We start from the raw sequence: 23495 nt of genomic DNA on the forward strand, positions 1-23495 counted from the left end.
GGCAATATATCACTTCCAAAGGTGTTCCTATGCAGGGGATAAAGGCATCTAAATCATAAGTCTGTCTTTTTTTGGAACATTAGTAACAGATGAAACGTAGTTGTCCACTGCTTGCAAATGATAGTGGAAAATATTATGATCTGCACCTTAGGCTTGTGAACTCCAACAGGAATTGGAGAAAAATGCAACTGTTTCCCCTCATTAATATTGGTATTTTTAGAGCTGGATGAGTTACTGCAAAACATTTTCCCACCAGGGTTTATTTGAATTGTATGTAAATTCAGCTATGTTTATGCCACCTCTGTATTTATTTGCCATGAATATTCTAGTGAGTGAGTTCACTGGTTGTGATGTTTGCAAAAAACAGTGAATTTTTGGTGTATATATTCACAGAAAGAGAATTTCAGATTCTTAATTTGTGAGTATTCACACAAAACTTGATTCTATGACTTATGCTCATCCAGTGAGGGAAGAGAAACAATACCATCTGACAAATGTGTCCAATCAAAATAGCCATAATACTGATTATTGAATATTCATATGAACTGCTTGTGAACAAGCTACAGGCCAAGAAGCATTTGTAGAAATACTTTGGCTTTAACAATTTTACATTACAAATACATTAAAGAAAATTGTGATCCGTTTGTAAACAATTCACAAACTCAAACGGGGAATTCACTAAACAGATAACTAACTACATGTTAATTGCTCAGCTCCTCATATTTGTAAGATGAGGAGGCCAGATTCTGCTCTGATTGATAGTGGTGTAAATCCAGAGTAATTGAAATCCATGGAGTTACTCCAGATTTACACAAAACACAGCTGAGATCACAATCTGGCCCAAAGTACAGGAGAAGCCCAAGCAAATGAGTCTGAGAAAAATCATATGACTGCTGCAAACAGAACCCCACAGGGAGAAAAAACCTAGACACAATAAATAACTTTTTATATCTATAAACAGAGGCAAAAATACTTGTGTTTTCAAATGCTGAAAATTAGGGAGTGATTCAGACTGACCTTCTCCTTCTCCTTTCCCCCTACCCCCCAATCTGGCACAAGAGTGAGACTGAATTGTTGTGTGTGTGTGTAATTAATTAGTTCCAAGGATGACTGTGAATGCTGAGTCTGTTAGATCTCTAAGTTAATTTAGTTTCTTAGCTGGCCCTGTCCCCAGGATGAAACATAGGGATTTCTTTTAAAAACGAGTACATGTTGAGTGGGCTTTGTTTTTTTTAGTTGTGACCCAGTGTAGCAGTAGAGAGGGTGAGACCTTTGCTCTCCAGTTAACATCCCTTTTGTGTGTATGTATGATGGAGGAACAGATTTTTGGGGAAACAGAGATATGAAACTGGGGCACTGAAACTCATGAAGGAAAACTGCACTGACTTCCTCAGATTTTCTACTGACCCAACCCTTGTCTGGGGGAGTCTGGAAGAAAAATGCTGCCATCTTGTGATGAGACTTTGGAACTTCATCAGCACTGAGGCAAAAAAAAAAAAAAAAAAAGTGTGTATGGCATATTTGAACTCTAGCTTGAGGTTTCACTTAGTCATATTTGGGGTAGTAATTAGAGACAGCAGTGTGATGCTGGAGGAAAGGCTAAATGCTCGAGCTCATTGGGATGCTGTGTCTCTGGCTGCCAAAGATGAAATGTGTGAGCAAGTCAATGTGGTTTTGGAAAATCTTGAAGTAGAAATGGGCACAAATAGACAAAGATGATGCCTAGATATTATGGTGATTGGTGAGCTGTAAGCACCTGAGAGAGAGCGAACCAAAAAGCTAATACATGAAAAATCTGAGTCCTAACATCCCTGAATACCGGGGATGTTGAAATGTTTGAAATCCAAAGCCAGATCTGGATTTGCATTTTCCATCTGGCCCCAGCATTCCAGTGGCTTGTGACAAAAGCCTGTATCTCAGTGCCCAAATGCTGTGGCTTTAAGCCCATCACTACCTGACAATGCCCTGTTAAACAGGATGATACCTGCTGAGACAATAACTTCTTAAAGGGAGCAGGCGGCTACCTGCCCATGTAGGTAGTCTGGGGATTGGGCATTTTAGAAAGGGAGAGAGAGGGTATGTACAAACTTTCTTTCCACATTTTTATCACTTATTTAAATTATTAGTGCCCTTGTTTCATACTTCATTCTATCACCTTACACAGTGCTAAACGCTTTGAGATAACATGACATACTTACAACATCTTATGTAATAGAGGTATGCGGATATAAAAAGTTGCCATAAAATGTGATCTAGTAAAACATACAACTGTGTGGAATTTATTCTCTTGCGAGGGATTTAGCAATGTAATTAATGGCCCCTGGCTTACTGGGAGATTGCTGCACTTTGTGATTTCAAGTTTTTTTTGTAGTCATTCAGAGTAAAGTCCCGGAGATCATTGCTATGCAGGCAGGGGTAATTCAGTGTCTAAAGCGCTGCATAGAAGCCGGGCTGCAAGAGTAACCTTGGCCACAATGGAATTTACTCTTTAGAAGGAAAGGTTTGTTAACAATAAAGTCTATCAACTTCCATGGACTTATTAAATATAGTCCACTGGAGACTTGAGAAGCTTGTGGCTGATGCAATCAATGTGAAGAGCTAAATTAGATCAGGATTGTGGTGAACAGGAACCTGACATATTATGGAGGATGAATCTGTCAAGTGAAATATGCGAAAGAAAGCAGTGCTACGTGGACGGGAACTTAAAATGCCGCTTCCAGCCCCCATTTGGTGGGGTTGCTCCAATGAGCCCTGCTTTTTGATTTGTTTATAAAATGGGCCTAATTGTTGACATATGAGTTGTACGCACAAAATAATAATAGAAAAATAATCATGGGCCCAAGTTTCAAACAGCTGCTTCTGTTTGCGCTTGTGTGACTTATTAGCAGCAAATACCTTACTGTGCATGATGAGGGTTCCACTGAAAACACTGGGTGGTAGTGAGCACATGGAGAGAGCATGCGTAAGATCCCTTTGAAAACCGCATCCAGATTCTACAATCATAACAACCTTCCCCCCCAGCTATTCTCCAGAAACAAACTGAACATCAACCCCCTCCTGCCTGTCTCCTCAGTACCAGCCTGGAAGGAGAGGCAGGATTTACCCCTGCCCTAAAAGGTAACAAATCTGGACTTGGTCTCACTGTTGGGGGAAGTGAATTCCCACCCCCCCGCCTTTTAAATTGGTTAGCTCCAGTATCTCCAGTCCACTACAAAGGGGAGTGGAGCCTCTCGTAAAGTCAGAACTCAGAGTATGTTATGTTCCGGCGAGACATTATCTGCCTTGCCTGCCTATAGTAGTAGCGTCTGCGTGTGTATGTACCTGTGGTGTACTGCTCTCTCCACTTCAACATAACAGTCTTCAAATAGGGAAAAGATTGTTATAAAGAGGATGGAGATCAGTTGTTCTCCATGGGAAGGACAAGAAGTAATCAGCTTAGTTTGATGCAAGGGAGACAGGTTGGATATTAGGAAACACTTTCTAACTAAGTCTGTAAGGATAGTTAAGTACTGGGACAGTTACCTCAGGAGGTTGTGGAATCCCAGTCACTGGAGGTTTTTACAAACAGTTTGGACAAAGGCCTAGCAGGGATGGTTTAAGTATACTTAATCCTGCCTCAGTGCAGGGGGAGATGGACTAGATGACCTCTTGAGGTCCCTGTCAGCCCTACTACATGCCATCTTCACACAGATTCCAGATAGTCTCTGAACACATCAGTGAATGTAAGCTGAACTTTTTAAAAATGCTGCTGTTTTATTTTTTATACAAACTAAAACACCAGAGGTCATTGAATCCTATATTAAATACCTAAATTAAAAAATAACCATTCATAAAACTTTACATACAATAAGGATTCTCATCTACACGTTAATACATATAGTACATATACATGTACAGAGTTTATCAAAGGGTCATTCTGCCAATTCATGTACAGTTCTCTTCGGAATAGACACAAAAACAGGAGCAAAATATGTACAGGTGCTGACGCGAAAGAGAAAATAAACCCTGTTGGGTTGCCAAAGATTATGAGGCAGTTTATTGAACGTAGACTCAGTGAAAACGAAGGCCTGGCCAATTTAGTCCACATGGGATGCGATGGAATTGGAAGTTTTGGTGGTTCAGAGGACAGTCCCGAGTTTAGGATGAGAGACTGAAAAGCTCAGTAATGTGTCCTGTAGGCATTGCAAAAGGAGAGCTTGGAGTTGTGACCCACGTTGATATTAATACTGCTGAACTGTGCGGGATCACCTATTGTCCTTTGGAAAGTTCACGGATATTCACTACTTTTGTTTGTTTGTGGCTGCTGTACAAGGCTAATTTGAGGGAGGCGTCTCAATAATTTGCCCAGTGAACAGGAACATGAAGAGAGCAGGAAAAAAGCTGCAGGACAGGGGTCATAAAAAAGCCACAAGTTGTCAGTGAGATGCAAAATTAAACCACAAGCTAGGGTTGCCAACCCTCCAGGATTGTCCTGGAGTCTCCAGGAATTAAAGATTAATCTGTCCTTAAAGATTATGTTACATGATGAAACCTCCAGGAATACAACCAAAATTGGCAATCTACCACAAGGAGTTTAATCAGCCATGTCATCCGAACAACCCTTGGCCCGAGTCCTCATTCCTAGGATTGGAAGTACACTTTTGTAAGCTATCACAACATTCTACTATATACACTGGGGATATATATATGTACAGTGTGTGTGTGTGTGTGTGTGTGTGTATATACAGGTGTGTGTGTGTGTGTATATTTTAAAAAGTGAACTCATTTTGATCTAGCTGAATGTTGAAAGTTTATATAGTTGATGTCAATGGGCATGTATTAGGCACGGTTTGTGTTACACTGCGGAGGGGTAAATATTGTTGTTGTTTTTCAAGTCTCCGGAGAAAATCCAGCAATCCACTCCAAGTGGTATCTTGCAGGACTTTCACAGTCCACATACAGGTGACTGTGGATTATCTATCCCACCTCCAGAGCCTTCGCAAAAAGGATGGAGTGAGTGTGTGTGTGAGAGCGAGAGAGAGAGGATGAGCACACACACACACATAGCATGTTGTAATAACCACAACGGTCTTGGAATACATAAGCTTTTACAGTAGGTTTCAAGTGCTAGGGAATTCCATCTGGATTGATCCCAACTCCCTTTGTTACATTGTAAGGCCTAAACCTACCCCCATCGCCACCAATGGGAGTATAGCCACTGAATTCAGTGGGAGCAAGACTGGTCCCTAAACATGGTTTGTAACAGTGCGATGTCAGGCCCATATAGTCTCATTGGCCCAACTGAAGTCAATGGAGTTGCACAGGTCTAAGGACAGAATTTGATCCATTCAGTCATGAGCATTTCAAACAGAGACAATGTATTAAGTTGAAGCTACACACATGTAGATAGCAAATACATGGTAATATTCGGTAACAGATCAGAATCAGACCATTTTATATACTGTAAATGAATAAATAACATCTGCATGGATTGCGTCGAAGGAAGGGTAAGGGACATGTGAACCTCCAACAACTCTGCTCAGGTGGGGTTTGAATTTGCTTCAGTTCACATGAAAATACCCATTGCACTACATTTTCAAAGGCACTCCCACTCCCGCCTCTAAATTTACTCTTGCAATTTCATATATGCAATAGCTTGCATATACTATAAAACAAATTTGCAGCTGGCAATAACACATGCAGAATTGGGTGTTTAGGGCTTAATCCTGCAACGGGCCCTTACAAAAAAGAAGTACCACAGCATTGTGCAGTAATAATCCAAATGCTATAGCATACAATAGTGATACTGCAGTAACTATTACTGTAGTAATCTGCAGTAACTTTTTAAAAGGATGCTCAGCATCTCCAGTACAGGAGCTAGGAGCACTCAGCACCTTGCTTGGACTTGCTGTTAGATATCTATCTTCTTGATTTCAGTGTGCAAGTGCCATTTAAATAGTTTTTTAAAAAATGCTCTATTTATGGAGCTTCAAATGTATCCCCCACCAAGGCTCGCATAAGTTCTTTTATAAAGACAAAGAGGAGAATGAATGACCGATGGGGCACCTGTCAACTCTGCCAATACAATTGTAAGGGATGAGACATACCAATCAGAGACAAGAACCGAAACAAGATGCATTTCTGAGTGCAGAAGGGAGCCAAAGACTCATTGGGAAGTGCAGTGTATTTCAGAAGTTCTAAATAGAGAAGTCAAAGGTTTATTCTGAAACCTGACTTTTTCTCTGCTTTACAAACCCTTGCTTTGACTGACAGAAACCAAATGGTCTTGAGTAAGACAAAAAATCATTTTGTAGAAAACCGAGGCCACGTGTTATGCGGTAATGCAACATCACAAAATGCAGAGCAGGATCTGGTAGCTCTGATTTGTGAGCAGGCCCATTGACTTTACTGGCACTACTCACCTGAATGAGGGCTGATGGGTCCAGTCCATAATTTGCCATCTTTAACTGAAGCCTATTATTTCTGTTGGCAGTAGTGCCTGGCCTGAGATTTCACAGGACACTGTGGGTAGTTCTACAGTGCAGTTAGACACATGCAGCTGGTCTATGCCAGCTGACTTGGGCTAAGGGACTGTTTAACTGCATTGTAGATGTTTGAGCTTTGTCTGCAGCCCAGTTCTGGGACCCTTTGACCTTGCAGAGTCCTAGAGCCTGGGCTCCAGCCCAAGCCCGAACGTCTACACTGCAATTAAACAACCCGTTAGCCTCAGCCCCACGAGCCTGAGTCAGCTGGCATGGGGCAGCGGCAGGTTTTTAAATGCAGTGCAGACATAACCTGTTTGATAAATGGGTATGAAATTAACTTGTGTTGCCACAGAACAGAGGAAACAGAATCAGAAAGAAGATTTTGTAAAGGTTGTTCAAGAATACAAACAGGGCATAATTGTGTGGGAGATTCTCAATGGTTCTGGCTCCGGAGCTGCAATACTATATTGCTAGCAGCACCTCTGGAAAGCACATATGGTACCTGCTGCTTATACTCTTCTGCTGCGGGGTTTCCTCTGAACAAAGAACATGCAGTGACCTTGCATTTTTTCAGCATGTCCATCTACTGGCCTGTAACAAACGTATTCCTGCTGCAGAATTCAGTGGACTCCTTTGCTAAAACAGTATCTTAAAAAGATGAGGTGGTTTTGTAATTTAAATTATTTTAAGGAGAAAAAGCCATTCACAAATAGCTTCCAAACTGGCATGCAGGAAACAAATGAGCCCCCTGTCGTAGAATGGAATACAATACCGCAATTACTCGAATGAATAGTGCTTACACATGTGAGCAGCCCCAGCGGGGTAGACCCTGGGAGATGCCAAGTACCTGAAATTCTCTATGAAATTCACATGTTGCAGAAGCCCACAAGACCTATGCAACATGGCCAAGTGGATAGAACACTGGACTGGGACTCTGGACTTCCCAACTCTGCTACTGGCCCACTGGATGACCTGGGGCAAGTCACCCTATCTGTGCCTCAGTTTCCCCATTTGTAAAATGGGGATGATAATGATACTCCCCTCCTTTGAAAAGTACTTAGAGATCTACTGATGCAAAGCACTGTATAAGAAGTAGATATTATTTAAGTCCAATTTAAGACCTGTTTTGAGGGCTTAAGTACTGCACAGATTGTGTGCTGGCCCTTACTATTTTTTTTATTACTGTAGTATGTGGAGTCTACAGCCAAGATCAAGGCCCCACTATGTTGGCACTGTACAAAAACATAATAAGAGATATTTCTTCCAATTGAAATAGACAAGATAAACAACGGGGAATGGAAACAGAGGCATGACATTAGTTGTCCGAGTCACATTGCAGGTCAGTAGTAGAGTGGGGAATAGAACTCAAAATTTCTGATTCCCATTCCAGTGCCCCAGCCATTAGATAATGCTGCCTTTCTAGCCCACCCCACGTCACATCAGGGGTGAATTTAACTCTCCATGTGAGTTGCAGGTGTTCAGCACTTCTCAAGGTTTGGCCATATGAATAGGACTATATGTGTGAGTAAGAGCCTTATTCAGGTAAGCAGATATGTCTACAGGGCGCACTCACTGGGGCAGTGTGTGGGGTCCATGTAGTTATATGCCTCAGTGCAAAGCAGACTGCATCCACACTACAGTTAGCTAGCCTTTCCCTGATGCCTCCTCCTGCATGAGCCTTCCCCTGCTGCCAGAGTTTTTCTCTGGGGTGGGGAAAGGCTCCAACAGCTCTCTGCTGCCGGAGCTTCTCCCCACCACAGGGAGCTGCAGGAGCCTGTCCCCGCTGCCTCTCCCCTGCCAGAGCCTTTCCTGCCTGCAGCAGGGAAAGACTCTGCAGCAGGACACTACATTGCTAAAAATAGCAGTGTAAATGGGGAAACACTGCCTGGGTGTGTAGAAAGCCATGTAGGGTACGTACCCTAAAGTTCTGGCATATCTTTACTCCCTAAGCAATGCCTCACTTACACTGCTATTGACACTGTGCTAGGGGGCCATGCAGTGTATGTACTCTGCACACCGCTGTAAAGAGTGTGCAGTGTAGACATTCCCTAGGGGTAAGATCAGGTCCTGTGCATTGTAACAGGGAGATAAGTGTTGCATTGAAAGGCAAACTACTTCTACCGGTCCTTAATTGTGACAAATGACAAGTGATACATTTGTCCTGTGTCTAGTAAAGATGCTTTTGCCCAGCTATTACCTATTTTTGGTTCATGCACCATTTGTCAGGGAGCCTGCTGACAAAATCACTTTGACAAACAAAACCGAAATATTCATAACTGTTTCACATGTTCAGTAGCATACACTTTTAGACAAGCTTGGAAATCAATGTTCTGTGGGATCAGATAACATAGGCATTCTTCCCCTCCCCCCCGACACATTATTTCTTTCTTCAGCCCCATTCCAGTGATCCTAGATACGTTAGGAGTAATTGTGAAATCAAGTGTGGTCCTTTCTTCAGTGTGTCAGTCTTTAAAATGTATGAAAAGTATCTAACAATGTACGTGCTGTTCTTTATGGATGGATCAATAAGAAAGATAAGGCTACAGCATTGTCAGAAATCCTCATCAGGTCCGTCACCCACATTCTTCCCTTCGTCTGCCCTCCTAGCTGGTGGCATGTTAACATCCCCACCACGTACGACACGATGCCCAGTTCCGCCCATCATGAAACAAAACAGGGTATGTTTTTCCTTTTGTTCACATTGCAGCTGTCATTGTTCCTGAGTTTAAAACCAAAAAGAGAGAGAGAGAGTCCCTGTAGTAAGGAAGTCGGATGATTCAAATTGAATATTTTATTGTCAATATCCCCTCACAGTTTTGAAAAATGTTTCTCCTGCTCTGTCCCTTTAATATTTATTTTTTTCCATGGGGTGTCATTGTTACATTTAATATCCCCCTGCACAGCAGGGATAGATTGTTTTGTTGTAACTTTGGTTCCATGCCCAAGGCCCATTTGTACTTCATCTGCTGATTCTGTTTAATTTTTTTTTTTAATATGTTCACAGTTTGTTTCTCCCCCCTCCTTTTTTCTTAGTTTGACATATAGAACTTCATTAAATGCAGCATATATTGTATCTTTAGACAGGAACTGTCAAGTAACAAATCTTGAATAATGGCTTTAAAATACATGGTGGTTGTAGTCTTGGCTACAGGTTGTTGTTGTATTTTTAAATCGGTGTAAACAATGTTCTCTTCTTCATGGGTTTGGAAGCATTTGCCTTTCTAAGGACTTATCTGTGTAGTCTGGCACTCTACAAAATAGAAAAGAAAAACATCTGTATTAGCTAAATGGAGAGATTGCATCTATCTATCCATCACTCCCTCCCTCCTGCCCACGCACAGGGTTTTGGAGATTTTCCATTGCTGGAAAGGATTTAGTCAAGAATCTAACACGTGGTATTCCTCAACACAGCAAGCTATATCCCTCTGCTACCAAAGGCAAGGATTTAGAACCCAACTTCTATACCCTAGAAGTCAATGGGAATGTTGCAATTGATTTCAGTGGAGCAGGGCTTAAGCCAGGTTGCTCTACCAGAGCTGTCTAAAACTTCCACAAGGAGAGAGACATGAAAGCAGGTGGAACTCTCCTGGTAAGGACGACCCCCAAGCCCTTTGTTCATGAAACTTTGAAGTGAACTTGGACTGTGTTTTGGATGAACCAGGACCAAGTTTGGGGTTTAGTTTTGAGTCCATCCACCCTGCTTATTACTGATTGGGAAGGATAATGGACTTTTGCTTAAAACCAGGAAAAACTTGGCATTTTTCTTCTGAGTTTTGCTTTGGGGTTTCAGGTCCATTTAAATTCTGAAACAGAGTGAAATTCACAGGGTGCAAAATCCATGCAAACCGAATTTCCTTGCACATACACACCTTTCCCTCCCAAACCCTCTCAACTAGGGGAATCTCATATCAACAGACTCCCGAGAGCTTTGCACAGATGGATTCTACAGTTTTTCTCCCATTCAAGCGCTTTATTTCCTTCTTTGTAACCCTGTCCCCATCGTTCCTGAAAGCAACAGCTGTGATAGCTGTACTGACCCTAGGAGGTCATGAATCCTCATCTGAAATTTCAGCTACGTATGCCCCCAGCTGCTTAAGGGAAGAGGAGATGATAAACTGTAAAGAGAGGTATGGAAAAACGTACTCTTTTTGAACATAAAATGGGTCTCCAGCTACACGTCAAGGAAATTTTACAAATGGATCTATTTAAAGTCTAAAAATTACAGCATCTAAGAAAAGTGGCATCCAGGAGTACTCTGGCAATTGGCAAAGACATTGACCCTTTTGCTTCATGTGCTCCCCCCACCAAATTATAAGAACCATAAAAGGTTGATATCATATGATTTTATCATTTGAGTAAGGGGTCCCAAAGTGTCTACTTTGGGACCCCTTACTCAAATGACCCCAAATTTGCACCACTAACCCTACCCTAAGACCTGATGAGGCAATGCAAATTTCAAGGCAATCTGGGTGTGCATGTGGATGTTAGAGCACTTTGAAAACCAGCTGTTAAACAGTATGCTAATCTCAACTATAGTGATGCTACCATCCAATGATAATGCAGAGTTTTCTGCCAACGCCTCTCCCAAGGCTATCTATACCTCTCCCAAAATGTTCATGGGCTATCTTCCCTGCTCGCAGTAAGGAATGAGCACATCAGGGTGGGGGAGGTAGACTGAGTTGGTGCAAATTGCACCCCTGGGATTTAGACAGAATTGGAAGAAGCCCTTTCAGTATGTTCTGCATTGACATTCCCCCGCACGTCTGTAATTTCTCCATTGTCATTGCAGATTTTCTGTTCTCGACCCAGATTGAGCTGTAAAGTTCACTTCCGCCTCCTTCCTGCTGATCTAAATCCCTCTCCCTGCTCATAGGAAGGCAAGCAGGCAGGGCATGGGTATGAGATCCTAATTTTCTGCATGAAAAACAACAGACGAATGAGTCTCTTCTTTGGATGGGACTTCAGCTATCTGATGGGATATCCTAGAAATGCCAGATTTTGCCACCTGGACACAGCTCCCATAACTACACTCAGGCATGGAGAGGAGCAACAGAGGAAAACGTGAGCATAGATATCTAATCATATTAGACAATCTAGCGCCTACCTTTGAGCATCTGGGCCTGAATGACTTCCTAGACTTTCATGGTTCCCTAAGGGTACGTCTACACTTACCTCCGGGTCCTGCGGCAGGCAATCGATGTTCTGGGATCGATCCCGGAAGTGCTCGCCGTCGACGCCGGTACTCCTACTCGGCGAGAGGAGTACGCGGCATCAACGGGGGAGCCTCCCTGCCGCGTCTGGACCCGCGGTAAGTTCGGACTAAGGTACTTGGAATTCAGCTATGTTATTAACGTAGCTGAATTTGTGTACCTTAGTCCGAAGTGGGGGGTTAGTGGGGACCAGGCCTAAGGCAGGGAAATGTGAGCCTGATTCTGATATCACAGCCTTTAAATGAGGAGTAACTCCACTGGGCAAAATTCTGCTGTAGTTACACTGGTGTTATACATAAGTAACTCTGATTATTTCAATGACGTGACTGTTCATTTACACCAGTGTAAATAAGAGCTGAATTTGGCCATGTTGTAAAATCAGCCAAAGGGTGTGGGAAGAGATGGGTTGGGATAGAGGTGGATGGATCCTGATCCAGTGGAATGGTTCCTAGGTAATTGTTTCAGCCAATGTAAATTAGATTGGCCTTAACGCTGCTCTGATTTACATGGGGTGCCCACTATAATTCCAGCCAATCCATTAGATTGGGGGAAGCATAAAAATGGTTTAGAGTCACCCTTGACTGTCCCCTGGCTCTGTGAGTTCAGTACAGCTGAGAATTCAAGTCTGAGTCCAGCAATTGGCAAACATTCCATTATGTCCTAGAAATCTGAGATGGGTCACTTGCAGGTTGAAGAACGACTGTGTGCAAAGGAACAGAAATGATAATCTTCTGCATGGTCTTTACTAGACTGTTAATGAGAAGCTCCAACCTGAAGCACCCTCATCAGCTTTCTCTAGCCAGATATTACCTGGATGGACGAGCTCTCCATATAGGTCACTCTGGCATAAATGCAATTACCGAATATGGTGGTTACAATGTACTCAACTTTGCTTCTGATGTTTTCTTCCCATGTGACTGTGCTTTCATCTCCTACTCTAAAGCAGAGGGAGGAGGTGACATGTCTGGGAGCAGGAATTTAGACTGACTTTCAGTATGTTGTGGAAATAATTAGGAGACTGTAATTTGAAAGTCACCATGTAACCCAGGCATACAAATACTCTCTGAAGAGTTTCTTCTGGCAGGCAGCCACTCAGTGTTAAAGGGCATGTTTAAAAGATTTCCACAGGCTCTCAGACAATAAGGAGTCAGGAATCTCATTTAGAAACTGTAGGCAGTTTTCTAATTTAGGGAATGTGTATTTCTAAAGATGTTGGCTTACACCTACGGCTCCTGAAAAGCCTTTCTCTGAAACTCTAATTCTGTGGCTCTTCCGTCCTATTTCTATACCAGAAAATCCCCCCTCCCTTTCTCTCTGGCACTCTAATAATATGTATAAATTCTCATGAAATATTCATTAATCTGTCTAAACTGGGAGCTGGAATTTTCCTGTGCTAATTGAAATGAAAATTTTCAACCAGCTCTAAATGTTTTTTCAATGAAAAAATGGCTTTTTTTTTTTGGTCATGTTGAAATTTCTGTCAGCCATTTTGATGACATTTTGGAGTTTTTGTTGAAAAAATGAAAAATTTTGGCTTAACATTTTTGGATTTTTTTTTTAAATTTTTTTTTCTTCATAAACCTGAAAACTTTTGAACAAAAATTTCAATGCAAATGAAAGCTTTTTGATTTTTATTGAAAATTTTGCTGGCACAAAGTACATTCCCTGATCAGTGCTAATGCTGATGCAAAATGCAATTTGCACAGCACGCTAGGTGCACCACACTGCAAGACTGGCAAAGATAGTATATAGAGCAGTATAAACGAGTCACTGTCAGTATGAAATTTTGGTTTGCACTGACTTTGCTAGTGCTTTTTGTGTAGCCTGTTGTAAAACTAGGGATATATCTAGCTGAGTTGATGTATCCCCTAGAAGATTGCTGTGTACCCCCAAGGTCTAACTTGCTCTTAAAAATCTCCAGTGACAGAGACTCCACAACCTCCCTAGACAATTTATTCCAGTGCTTAACTATCCTGACAGGAAGTTTTTCCTAATGTCCAACCTAAACCGCCCTTGCTGCAATTTAAGCCCATTGCTTCTTGTCCTATCCTCAGAGGTTAACAAGAACAATTTTTCTCCATCCTCCTCATAACAACCTTGTATGTACTTGAAAACTGTTATCATGTTCCCTCTCAGTCTTTTCTTCTCCAGACTAAACAAACCCAATTTTTTCAATCTTCCCTCATAGGTCATGTTTTCTAGACCTTTTAATCATTTTTGTTGCTCATCCCTGGACTTCCTCCAATTTGTCCACATCTTTTCTGAAATGTGGTGCCCAGAACTGGACAAAATACTCCGGTTGAGACCTAATCAGTGCAGAGTAGAGCAGAAGAATTACTTCCCGTGTCTTGCTTACAACACTCCTGATAATGCATCCCAGAATATTTTTTTTGCAACAATGTTACACTGTTGACTCATATTTAGCTTGTGATTCACAATGACCCCCAGAACCCTTTCCACAGTACTTCTTCCTAGGGAGTCATTTTCCCAATTTGCATGTGTGCAACTGATTGTTCCTTCTTAGTGGAGTACTTTGTATTTGTCCTTATTGAATTTCATCCTATTTACTTCAGATCATTTCTCCAGTTTATCCAGATTATTTTGAATTTTAATCCTATCCTCCAAAGCACTTGCAACTCCTCCCAGCTTGGTATTGTCCTCAAACTTTATAAGTGTACTCTCTGTGCCATTATCTAAATCATTGATGAAGATATTGAACAGAACTGGACCCAGAACTGATCCCTGAAGGACCCCACTCGACATGACCTTCCAGCTTGACTGTGAATAACCTCAAAATACATCTCAGCTACTGTGCTGGATCATCTTTCAGAAGTTTTGCGTCAGGAACTTCCAGTCAGTGGCTGGGATACCACAATGCAATCCCGTAAAAGCTGTTTGCTAGAGCCAGGAAATATATTTAAAATGTTGGTAACTCCAAAATGGGACAGTCAACTGTTTGGAAGAGCCAGGGATATAGACCTATCAAAAAACATGCTGTGGATTGGGATGTGCCCTGAAGATCACCCAGTTTGGGCTCTGTCTGGCCAACGGTAAGGGAATCCCAGTCAATGTGGCTCCTTGTGTGTTAGCACTCCTCACAAGAGCAAGGAATTGCAGGAACAGGCCATAAGGACTATTGTCTTGAGCTTCTCAGTTGATCTCAGCTGCTAGGGCTGAGCATGAGGCTTCTCTCAGGGCTGGTCCACACTAACCACCCACTTCGAACTAAGATACGCAACTTCAGCTACGTTATTCACGTAGCTGAAGTCGAACTATCTTAGTTCGAACTTACCGCGGGTCCACACGCAGCAGGCAGGCTCCCCCGTCGACTCTGCGTACTCCTCTCACCGAGCAGGAGTACCGGCGTCGACGGTGAGCACTTCCAGGATTGATCTGGGATCGATTTATCGCGTCTAGACAAGACATGATAAATCGATCCCAGAAGATGGATTGCTTACCGCCGGACCCAGAGGTAAGTATAGACGTACCCTCAGATACACAGAGGTGGAGAGAGGCTTTTCTCAGACACACAGGACTCAAACCATAAAGGGCTTGTAAGTTATAACCAACACCTTGAATTGCAGCTGAAATGAACTGTGTAAGCCAGTGTAAAATGGAGAACTGATGAAATGTGTTCCCTGTGCAGCCCCACTTTGAATTTCTTCAGGTGGTGCTCTGAACAGTGCATTGCATTAATCCAGACTGGAGGCAACAAAGACATGGAGAGCAACCAAACGTGATAGCTGCTTGATAGTCCTGTACCTTAACCACAAGACTGCCATTCTTCCTTCCGTGATCTGAAGACTGTTAAGTTTAAAAACTCAAGGCAGTCCCTCAGCTAGCGTAAACTGACATAATGTCACTGAAGTCAGTGTACCCAGATTGACTTATACCAACTGAGGATCTGGCCTTCATTTCATAAGAATCTATGGGACAAACACTAGTTTCATGGAAATATATGAAGCAGCCTTACCTTTCCAAGAGGCACATTGACATCAAGGCCAAAGAATAAAGGCAAGAGAGAAGAACAAGAATAGAAACAGAAACTGCAGAAGAAAAAAGAAGATTATGTAAAAAAAAATATTGCTGTAGCGTCTTAAGGATCAGAGCTAGTTCTCTTTGCAATTCATACAATGATAAACTCAGTTTTATATGAGATCCAAAATAATTATGCATGCAGAAAACATGTTTTCCAGTTGTGTCTGCAAATACCAACCCCTCTTCCTGGTGTGAAAAAACTAGACTGTATCATTTTTTTTTAACTCATCAGCAAAATGAATGCACCCAACACCACATGGCAACACTGGGCCAGATCTTCTGCTGCTTTAAATCAATGTAGCATCACTGAAGTCACAAACTGGTGCTGATTTATACCAACAGAGCATCTGGCACCTGGTTTCTAAAATGGCGCCCACTATCCATACTAGTAAACATGCTAAGATCGTGGATACATGATGTAACACTGACCTTAATCAGAAATATCCCTGATACTGAACTATTAATAACTGACCCTTGGATCTCTTCCATCATGATTCTTGCACTTCTAGTGGGATGGGAATGTTTGTGGTTTGAAGCCCCCTTTGAAAATGTGGCCATCCAATGTCTTCCATCACAGTTCTCCACTGAACCATGTCACAAGTTTTGTTTTGTTTTGTTTTTCAAATCAAAGGTTACAATGTAATACACCCCAATTTTTGATCCATTTTCTGCCTGTGAATGTATTATATACTCGGGCTCATGCCCTTGATTTCTATTGAACATCACCGAAACTTTGGCAGCAAAGTGGAAAAAAGAAGAGTTTGTTTAGCTAAGGGGTTAAAATCTATATTTATTCCATTATTAATCGGATTACTGTTAGACTAGATGGTTTTTGGTGAAGAATTGGCTACTGTCACAGTTTCAATGCCCCTGAGATTTATTATTTATTATGCTTTGTTTTGCTTGTTAAGTAAATTGGTCATGTTCCTCTAGACATAGTTTAAAGGAAGTTGTGAAGACAAAAATGAGCATTCAGATCTACAACAGACTTTATTTCATCATCAGGCACAGGAGGTGGGATCATCTTCTAGCCATTTAGCAACTTTTGAATTAGTTGGCTGCTTAGTGCATTTTGGGTCTCAATTGGATTGACTGCAGTGAACCTGTGATTAGGCCCACTGTGTTTCATTTCAGGAATGTATATACAAAGTCAATAAGCAAAAAATCTTCAATTTCTTTTGATGCCACAGTTCAGTTAGGGGGCAGGATTCTGGTAACCTTAGTCACATTGTGTTGTATCTTACTCCAGTCCCCACTGATTTCAACGTGGGTAATGGTATCAGAATCTGGCCCTAAACTTGTATGAACAAGGGGCACAATCTGGAAATCTTAACTCCGTTTCATTCAGTTCTTAACGTTGGCAAAACTCACCTTGATTTCAATGGGAGTTTTGCCTGCATATAAAGAGACTTGGGTAATAACTGAGTAAGTACCTCAGCATTTGCCTCAACATTGTTTGCCACATAATCATATTTTAAAAAAGATGTTTATAATTTAATATAAAAGTATTGTTTCCTTAGGCAGTGTTTCCCAAACTGGGGTCGCCGCTTGTACAGGGAAAGCCCCTGGCGGGCCAGGCCGGGTTGTTTACCTGTCGCGTCTGCAGGTCCGGCAGATTGCGGCTCCCACTAGTTCTCCGCTCTAGGCCAATGGGAGCTGCAGGAAGCGGCGCGGGCCGAGGGACATACTGGCCGCCGCTTCCAGCAGCTCCCATTGGCCTGGAGCAGTGAACCGAGGCCACTAGGAGCCATGATCGTCCGGACCTGCGGACGCGGCAGGTAAACAACCCGGCTCGGCCCGCCAGGGGCTTTCCCTACACAAGCGGCGTCCCAAGTTTGGGAAACACTGCCTTAAGGGAATAGAGAGTTTGCAGGAAGGGGAAAAACAGATCTGAGATCATCTGGATATAATGAAAGACATAAAATGGAAAGAAAATGAAGAGGAAAGAGAGACACTAACATAGTCCAGTTAGGTCAGCAAATACTTTTTTGATTTTTAGTCTAAAAAAATTGTCTCAGACCCAATAAAGCTGATCTGATTCTTTTAAAATATGTAAAACAACCCACCTTTTCCTCTAGGTCCTTGATCTGTCTCTTCTGGACATCAGTTTTATCTTCTAAATCTCGGATCCTCTAGAAATATAAAGCAAACAAACCAACTCCAGACTCTGAATGCACAGAAGAGAAAATGTTAACTGTTTTGCTCAGCTGAACAAATTACCCACTTGGGATGAATTTTAAAGATCCTGGAAATGAACAACTAAGGAATCCAGCCAGTTCTGTATTGGCATGAAATCCTTTGTCACCCACTATTCCTCCTCTGCCTCCCCTTGATTTGCCAGGCCCACAGCAGTGCACACTGATCTCTGAAAATGAAAGGGGTTAAATGCAATGATTATGTCCCAGAGAGATCAATTAGCAACTGCCCACTTTGGGAGGAGAGGAGATTAGAAAGAAAATCCCTTTCACCACCTATTTGAAGAAAGTCATCAAAGTGCTAGAACAATTTTGATAGTGGGGGGGCTGAGAGCCATGGAATCAAACTGTAACCCCTGTATATAATGGAAACCACTTCAATCAGGGAGTGTGGCACCTAGTTCCAGCACTTATGCAAGTCGGTCTTATCTGTGCACTGTTCGCAGGGCCGGCTCTACCATTTTTGCTGCCCCAAGCCAAAAAAACAAACAAACAAACAAACAAAAAAACTGCTCGGACTGCCGCCGCTCGAACTGCTGAAGCGCAAAAAAAAAAAGCTGACCGGATTCTGCCGCCCCAAGAATGGATGGAATGCTGCCCCTTAGCATGTGCCACCCCAGGCACGTGCTTGCTCTGCTGGTGCCTGGAGCCGGCCCTGACTGTTTGTAGCCGACACTGATACTGTTACGTATCGTAGGATACTCTTTAAGAACGCTTTTGATTTTAAGGCCAGAAGGGGCCATTAGATCATCTTCATAACAGAGGACAGAGAATTTCATCCAGTCACTCCTGCATTGAGCCCAATAACATATATTCGAGGTTTGTGCTACGAGGCTGGATTCATGAAACAGGAAATAGGAAGAGCGAGTTGTTAGGTTTTGAACCTTAAAAGGCAAAATATTCCCACAGCCTCCACAAAGAAGATAGTGAAACCTGCATTTGCATGCATAGTGCAAGTATTTATATGCCCTAGACAACTCAGCAGTGAAAACCAGGCCAACTGAACCAGGATCTCTCATAAGCTAGGGAGAAACATTGGACCATAATCTGCATTCTTACACGACAAAACAGCATGGATGTATTTGTTCTAAGATCTTAGTCCTTGTGCACTACCTGATGTGCCTGTTGTAGCAGCTCCATCCTCTCCTGAAGAATCTGGCAGTCGTATTCTCTGCTTTTCCTCAGCATCTGCCGTCTTAACTTTTCTACGGCTGTCCTCAGCTCCTCCTGTTGCTTTTCACTTAGCAGTTCCCCAAACTTTATCACCGTTTCTTGCTGCAAAGCATTGTACAAGGTAGCTTCAAGCTCCTGGATTCTCTAGTTGATGGAACACCAAAAGTTGGTTAGAGATGGAACATTGTACTAAATAGAGCTGGGATTTTTTTCTGGTCGTAGATTCAGGCGTCTACATACATAGAAGAAGCTTCCTAGGTATAAGTGTGTGCAAGATTGAAAAGAAGAGCTGGTCAAAAATGTTTCAATGTTTTGGCAAAAACTGTCCATTTTCTTCAATGACGTTTTCATTGAAATTCATAATTGTGAAATGTTTCAAACAGCTACGGTGCTGGTCAAAACTGGGATGGAATTTTCATGAGCATTTTCACCAGTTTTTTCTAAAATCACAAATCAAAATACTGAGGAAAATTTCATTGACATTTACATTTTGAATTGTTTTGACCATCTCTGTTAAAAAGGAATATAGGTGAAAGATCAGCCTGCCAGGATACACATTTCTCTCTCAAGTCTTAGTCTTGCTAATACATGAACATGTTCATTAATGCAGGGTTGGGTAGCCCTGCATTCTCTGTTCAACACTTTATCCTTTGCTCTTATACACAAAACGCTCCAAAGCTGCGCTCAGCAGGTATGAGCCCTGTATACAACAGATTTTGCTGGGCTGGTATTTTCCAATAAAATCAGTTCAATTTGTGGTATACTATCTTCTCATTATGACAGGAGTGGCCAGACTTACTGACCCTCCAAGCTGCATACGACAATCTTCAGACGTTCGGGAGCTAGGCGCACCTACCAGGGCTCAGGGCTTCAGCCCTGCTCCTGCTGAAGTCCTGAGACCCCCCTCTCCACTGGGCAGAAGCCCCTACCCCACCATCCCACTGCAAAGCAGAGCTCCTGAGCTCCCCCCCCGCAGTCTGGTAGGGAGGAAAGGAGGGGAGAATGGGGGGCAATGGGGGGACTAGGTGAACTGCATTTTAACTGTAAAAGAGCCGCGGTTTGGCCACTCCTGCACTATGACATTCACTAAAGGAGATATTTAAATATTCCTGCACATGTCTAGTTCTGGTTGTCTGCAAGACTCCAACTGGGCAAGGTGACTCTAATGAATGACATTTACTGTTAACTCCTAAGAGTTTCTACTTTAGAGTATCCGGCTTCTCATGATGTGAAGAGGCCAAGTACCATGTTGAGGCTGTGCAGACTGCAAGATGGTGGTTTAGCAGCATGGAGAAAGGCAGATGTGAAAAAGTTAGGAAGGATGTGCAAAACCCTCACTCCCCCTGAACCAATATGAATCTATGTCCTGTTATGGCGTGTGCTGTAGCATTTTCCTTGTACATACCATATATGCTTGGTCAAGAGCTTGCTTCCTGTAGTCTAATTCTTCCTCCAAATAACCTTTTATTTTGCAAAACTGCTCCTACAATGAATAATAATTTTGACAGAAAAAATGAATTGTTAGTTGACGTGCCATAGAAAGTATTATTTGATCAACCACAGATGTCTGATGGGAGCAGGAATTTATGAGATCTGTCAGTAATGGAGACCTTGCATGGTTGTTAATATCAGATTAATATCTAGCAAAGTCTGAAGGAAAAACAATTATGTTTGCTTTGGTAAGGTAATAGAGTACAAATGTGCTCTGGTCTATACTGGAGTAACTCCAGAATTTGAACCATTATGATCAGTGGTGTAGCCAGCTTTTAAGAGGAGGGGGAGCAAACCTAAAAAAGGTGCCCCCCTTGGCTCCTCCTCTGGCCACGCCCCCCGGCTCCTCTTCCAGCCGCTCCATGCCCCCCCCCTTGGCTGGCTCCTCCGGCCGCACTGCCCCTCCCCCCCATGGCTCCTCTGGCTGCGGCTGCCCGGCCGCCATGCTGTGCCCCCCCTTGCTTCTCCGGCCGTGGCTGCCAGCCCACCGCCAGCCTGCGCCCCCCTCCTCACTCCTCCGGCCCCGGCTGCCAGCCCGCCGCCAGCCTGCACCCCCCCCCCTCGCTCCTCCGGCCACGGCTGCCAGCCCGCCGCCAGCCTGCGCCCCCCTCCTCGCTCCTCCGGCCGCAGCTGCTGGGCCACAGCCAGCCTGTGCCCCCCCTCCTTCTCCGGCCGCATCCCTCCCTCGCTCCTCCGGCCGCTTTGGCAAAGGCGCCGCTTTTGCAAAGTGCGCTGAGGGGAAGTGGCTGCTTCCTCTGCACCCCGCTAGCTACGCTCCTGATTATGATTACTTTACAGTCGATGTAAACTTGTTAATCTTTTAGGTATATTACTTCCTCCAGTTAAGGAGACTAAGAGAGAAGCCAAATCCTGACCTTGCTGAAGTTATACTGAGCACAATTCAGCGATGAGCGCCTTGCCTTTAAAATATTAAGGATTTAAAGCAGGAGTAGTCAAGAGGCAGACTGTGGGCCAAATCTGGGTTGCCAGATGCTTTTGAACAGACCTCAAATTATTTTTATTATTATTATTGTCATTATTTTTTATTATTTTCTCTGGAGTCTGGACCTTGTCTATACCTTGACCAAGAAATTTGGACCTTTACAAAAAACAATTGATTACCCCTGATTTAAAGTGTGTTTAAACAACATAGTGCTACAATTCAGGTTTTTTTTTCTACTTAAATTTCTCCATGCCAGTTGATACATGCCATGTATTTAGTCTGTGAGCGATGTGAGGCAAGAATCATGACTATTTGCCTTTCTGAAAAGCACCCAGCAAACTCTGAGCCCTATATCCATAATAATAACCAATTAGCATCATGTAAAGGTGAAAACAGATGGGATCAGAGATGAACATTGATAGCATTTAATCATGAAAAATCCCACTTCAGTCTCTCACAATTATTAAATGCAAAGCAAATTAATAACAACAATGTTATGGATTCACCAGTGATCAAGAAGATATAATTCATTTTATTTGCCAAAAGATTATTTTTTCTGACTCTCTGGGACACCAAATATTTTGATATATTCAGTGGTTTGTTGCAGATAGATCTCAAAAACGTTTGCCTACCATGTCACTTTCCAGTTCCATCATCTTCTGGTGTAGAGCTGCTTCAGCCCCTTCAATCTGCTGGATCCACTAGAGGGTGCAAAACACAGAGATGTAACCCACAGCACTTGCAACTACAGTGCCCAATGACAAACAGGACCCCACCAAAATGCTTCCCCTCTATTTTGCCTGACTACAGTAACCAGAAGGCCAGATCTCCTTACTAAGGCTGTGCTACTATAGCACAAAATAGCTTTACAGATGGCTTCGACAGCTACTTGGAAATTCCATTGGCATAGGGGGAACCCCTGAGTGGCAAAGAGCTGGCTATGCTGGCATTATGCCACTCTTTCCTTTGTCACCCCTTTTATATGAGCTGCAAAAACAAATCAGTTGAAACAGAAATATTTCAGATGAGATTTTTCAGAACCAAGTAGGAGGTTTTGACACACAGTTCTTATTTACTTCAATGGGAATTGTGTGTCTATATCCCTTAGGTGGCTTAGAGAATCTCAGCCTTCCAGTCCACGGCTAGTTTTACCATATATGGTCGATGGCTTTCTAGAACTTTCCTCTATAAAGTTTACAGTCACTACTGACATTTGGTGTGGAAGCTGCATTTGTTACAGATCTAAATTCATAGCTTAGGATCAGGAGCGCCGCCAGCTTTTCTGCCTCCCTAGGCGATGGAAGGTCCCACCCCGAAATGCCACCTCCCACAGAGGCGGCGGAAGGTCCCGCCGCCGAAATACCGCCGCGGTCGCCGCTCCCCAAATTGTAGTGCCCTAGGCGACCACCTGTAGTGCCCTAGGTCGCCTAGTGGGTTGCGTTGGCCCTGCTTAGGATAGAGCTAGACTAGAAACTTCTTCAGGTATGGTAATGTCAGTGAGGGTGTGATTCTTTTATTCCAGTTCTATACAGGCACCTTTTCTAGTATGGATGCAGTTATACCTGCAATAAAGTGCATTTGTTGGGATAGCTTATTGACTTTGGGGAAGCAGTATAAGCTATGCCAGCAAAAGTATTCCAGCAAGCCTTTTTTTACTGTAGAATAGGCCTTTAATAGTTGAGAGACAAGCACCACAGAAATTGTACCTTTTCTGCCAAGGATAACACAGTGCTAGCTTGAATGATAGCCACTTGCTCTTCATTTCTTAAATTCTGTAAAGTGAAAAAGAAGAAAACCAAGCTAAGGAAGGGATAGCAGTTTTCTAAAAGCATATTTATATTGTTAGAAGAAAATCCACATTCTGTTCTCACTTTCCACAGTTTGCATGGAACTCTGTCATGTATTGCACAGAGCATTACACAAACAAACAAACAAGCACATTAACAGGTGTCAATAAATACAGAGAGTACAGCCTATTGAT

General features: G+C 42.8%; 1 protein-coding gene across 2 annotated transcripts in view; it reads right to left on the bottom strand.

Annotated features, from left to right (window-relative positions):
* Positions 1-4706: 4706 nt before the first annotated feature.
* JAKMIP2 (janus kinase and microtubule interacting protein 2) overlaps positions 4707-23495 on the bottom strand; it is a 113835-nt gene continuing 95046 nt past the window's right edge. The window contains exons 16-22 of one of the 2 annotated variants that reach the window (XM_054038625.1): positions 23221-23286; positions 22147-22215; positions 20486-20563; positions 19021-19224; positions 17779-17844; positions 15648-15720; positions 4707-9714 (exon numbers count right to left, since the gene is read on the bottom strand). In XM_054038625.1, the coding sequence (XP_053894600.1) occupies positions 15670-15720; positions 17779-17844; positions 19021-19224; positions 20486-20563; positions 22147-22215; positions 23221-23286 (534 nt within the window). In that variant the 3' untranslated portion in view covers positions 4707-9714; positions 15648-15669. Of the gene's footprint in view, positions 9715-10501; positions 10553-15647; positions 15721-17778; positions 17845-19020; positions 19225-20485; positions 20564-22146; positions 22216-23220; positions 23287-23495 lie in introns of those variants that run through there. The other variant, XM_054038626.1, reaches the window with a different exon arrangement.

Source organism: Malaclemys terrapin, chromosome 8 (genome assembly GCF_027887155.1).
Source record: "Malaclemys terrapin pileata isolate rMalTer1 chromosome 8, rMalTer1.hap1, whole genome shotgun sequence".
Lineage (NCBI taxonomy): Eukaryota > Metazoa > Chordata > Testudines > Emydidae > Malaclemys > Malaclemys terrapin.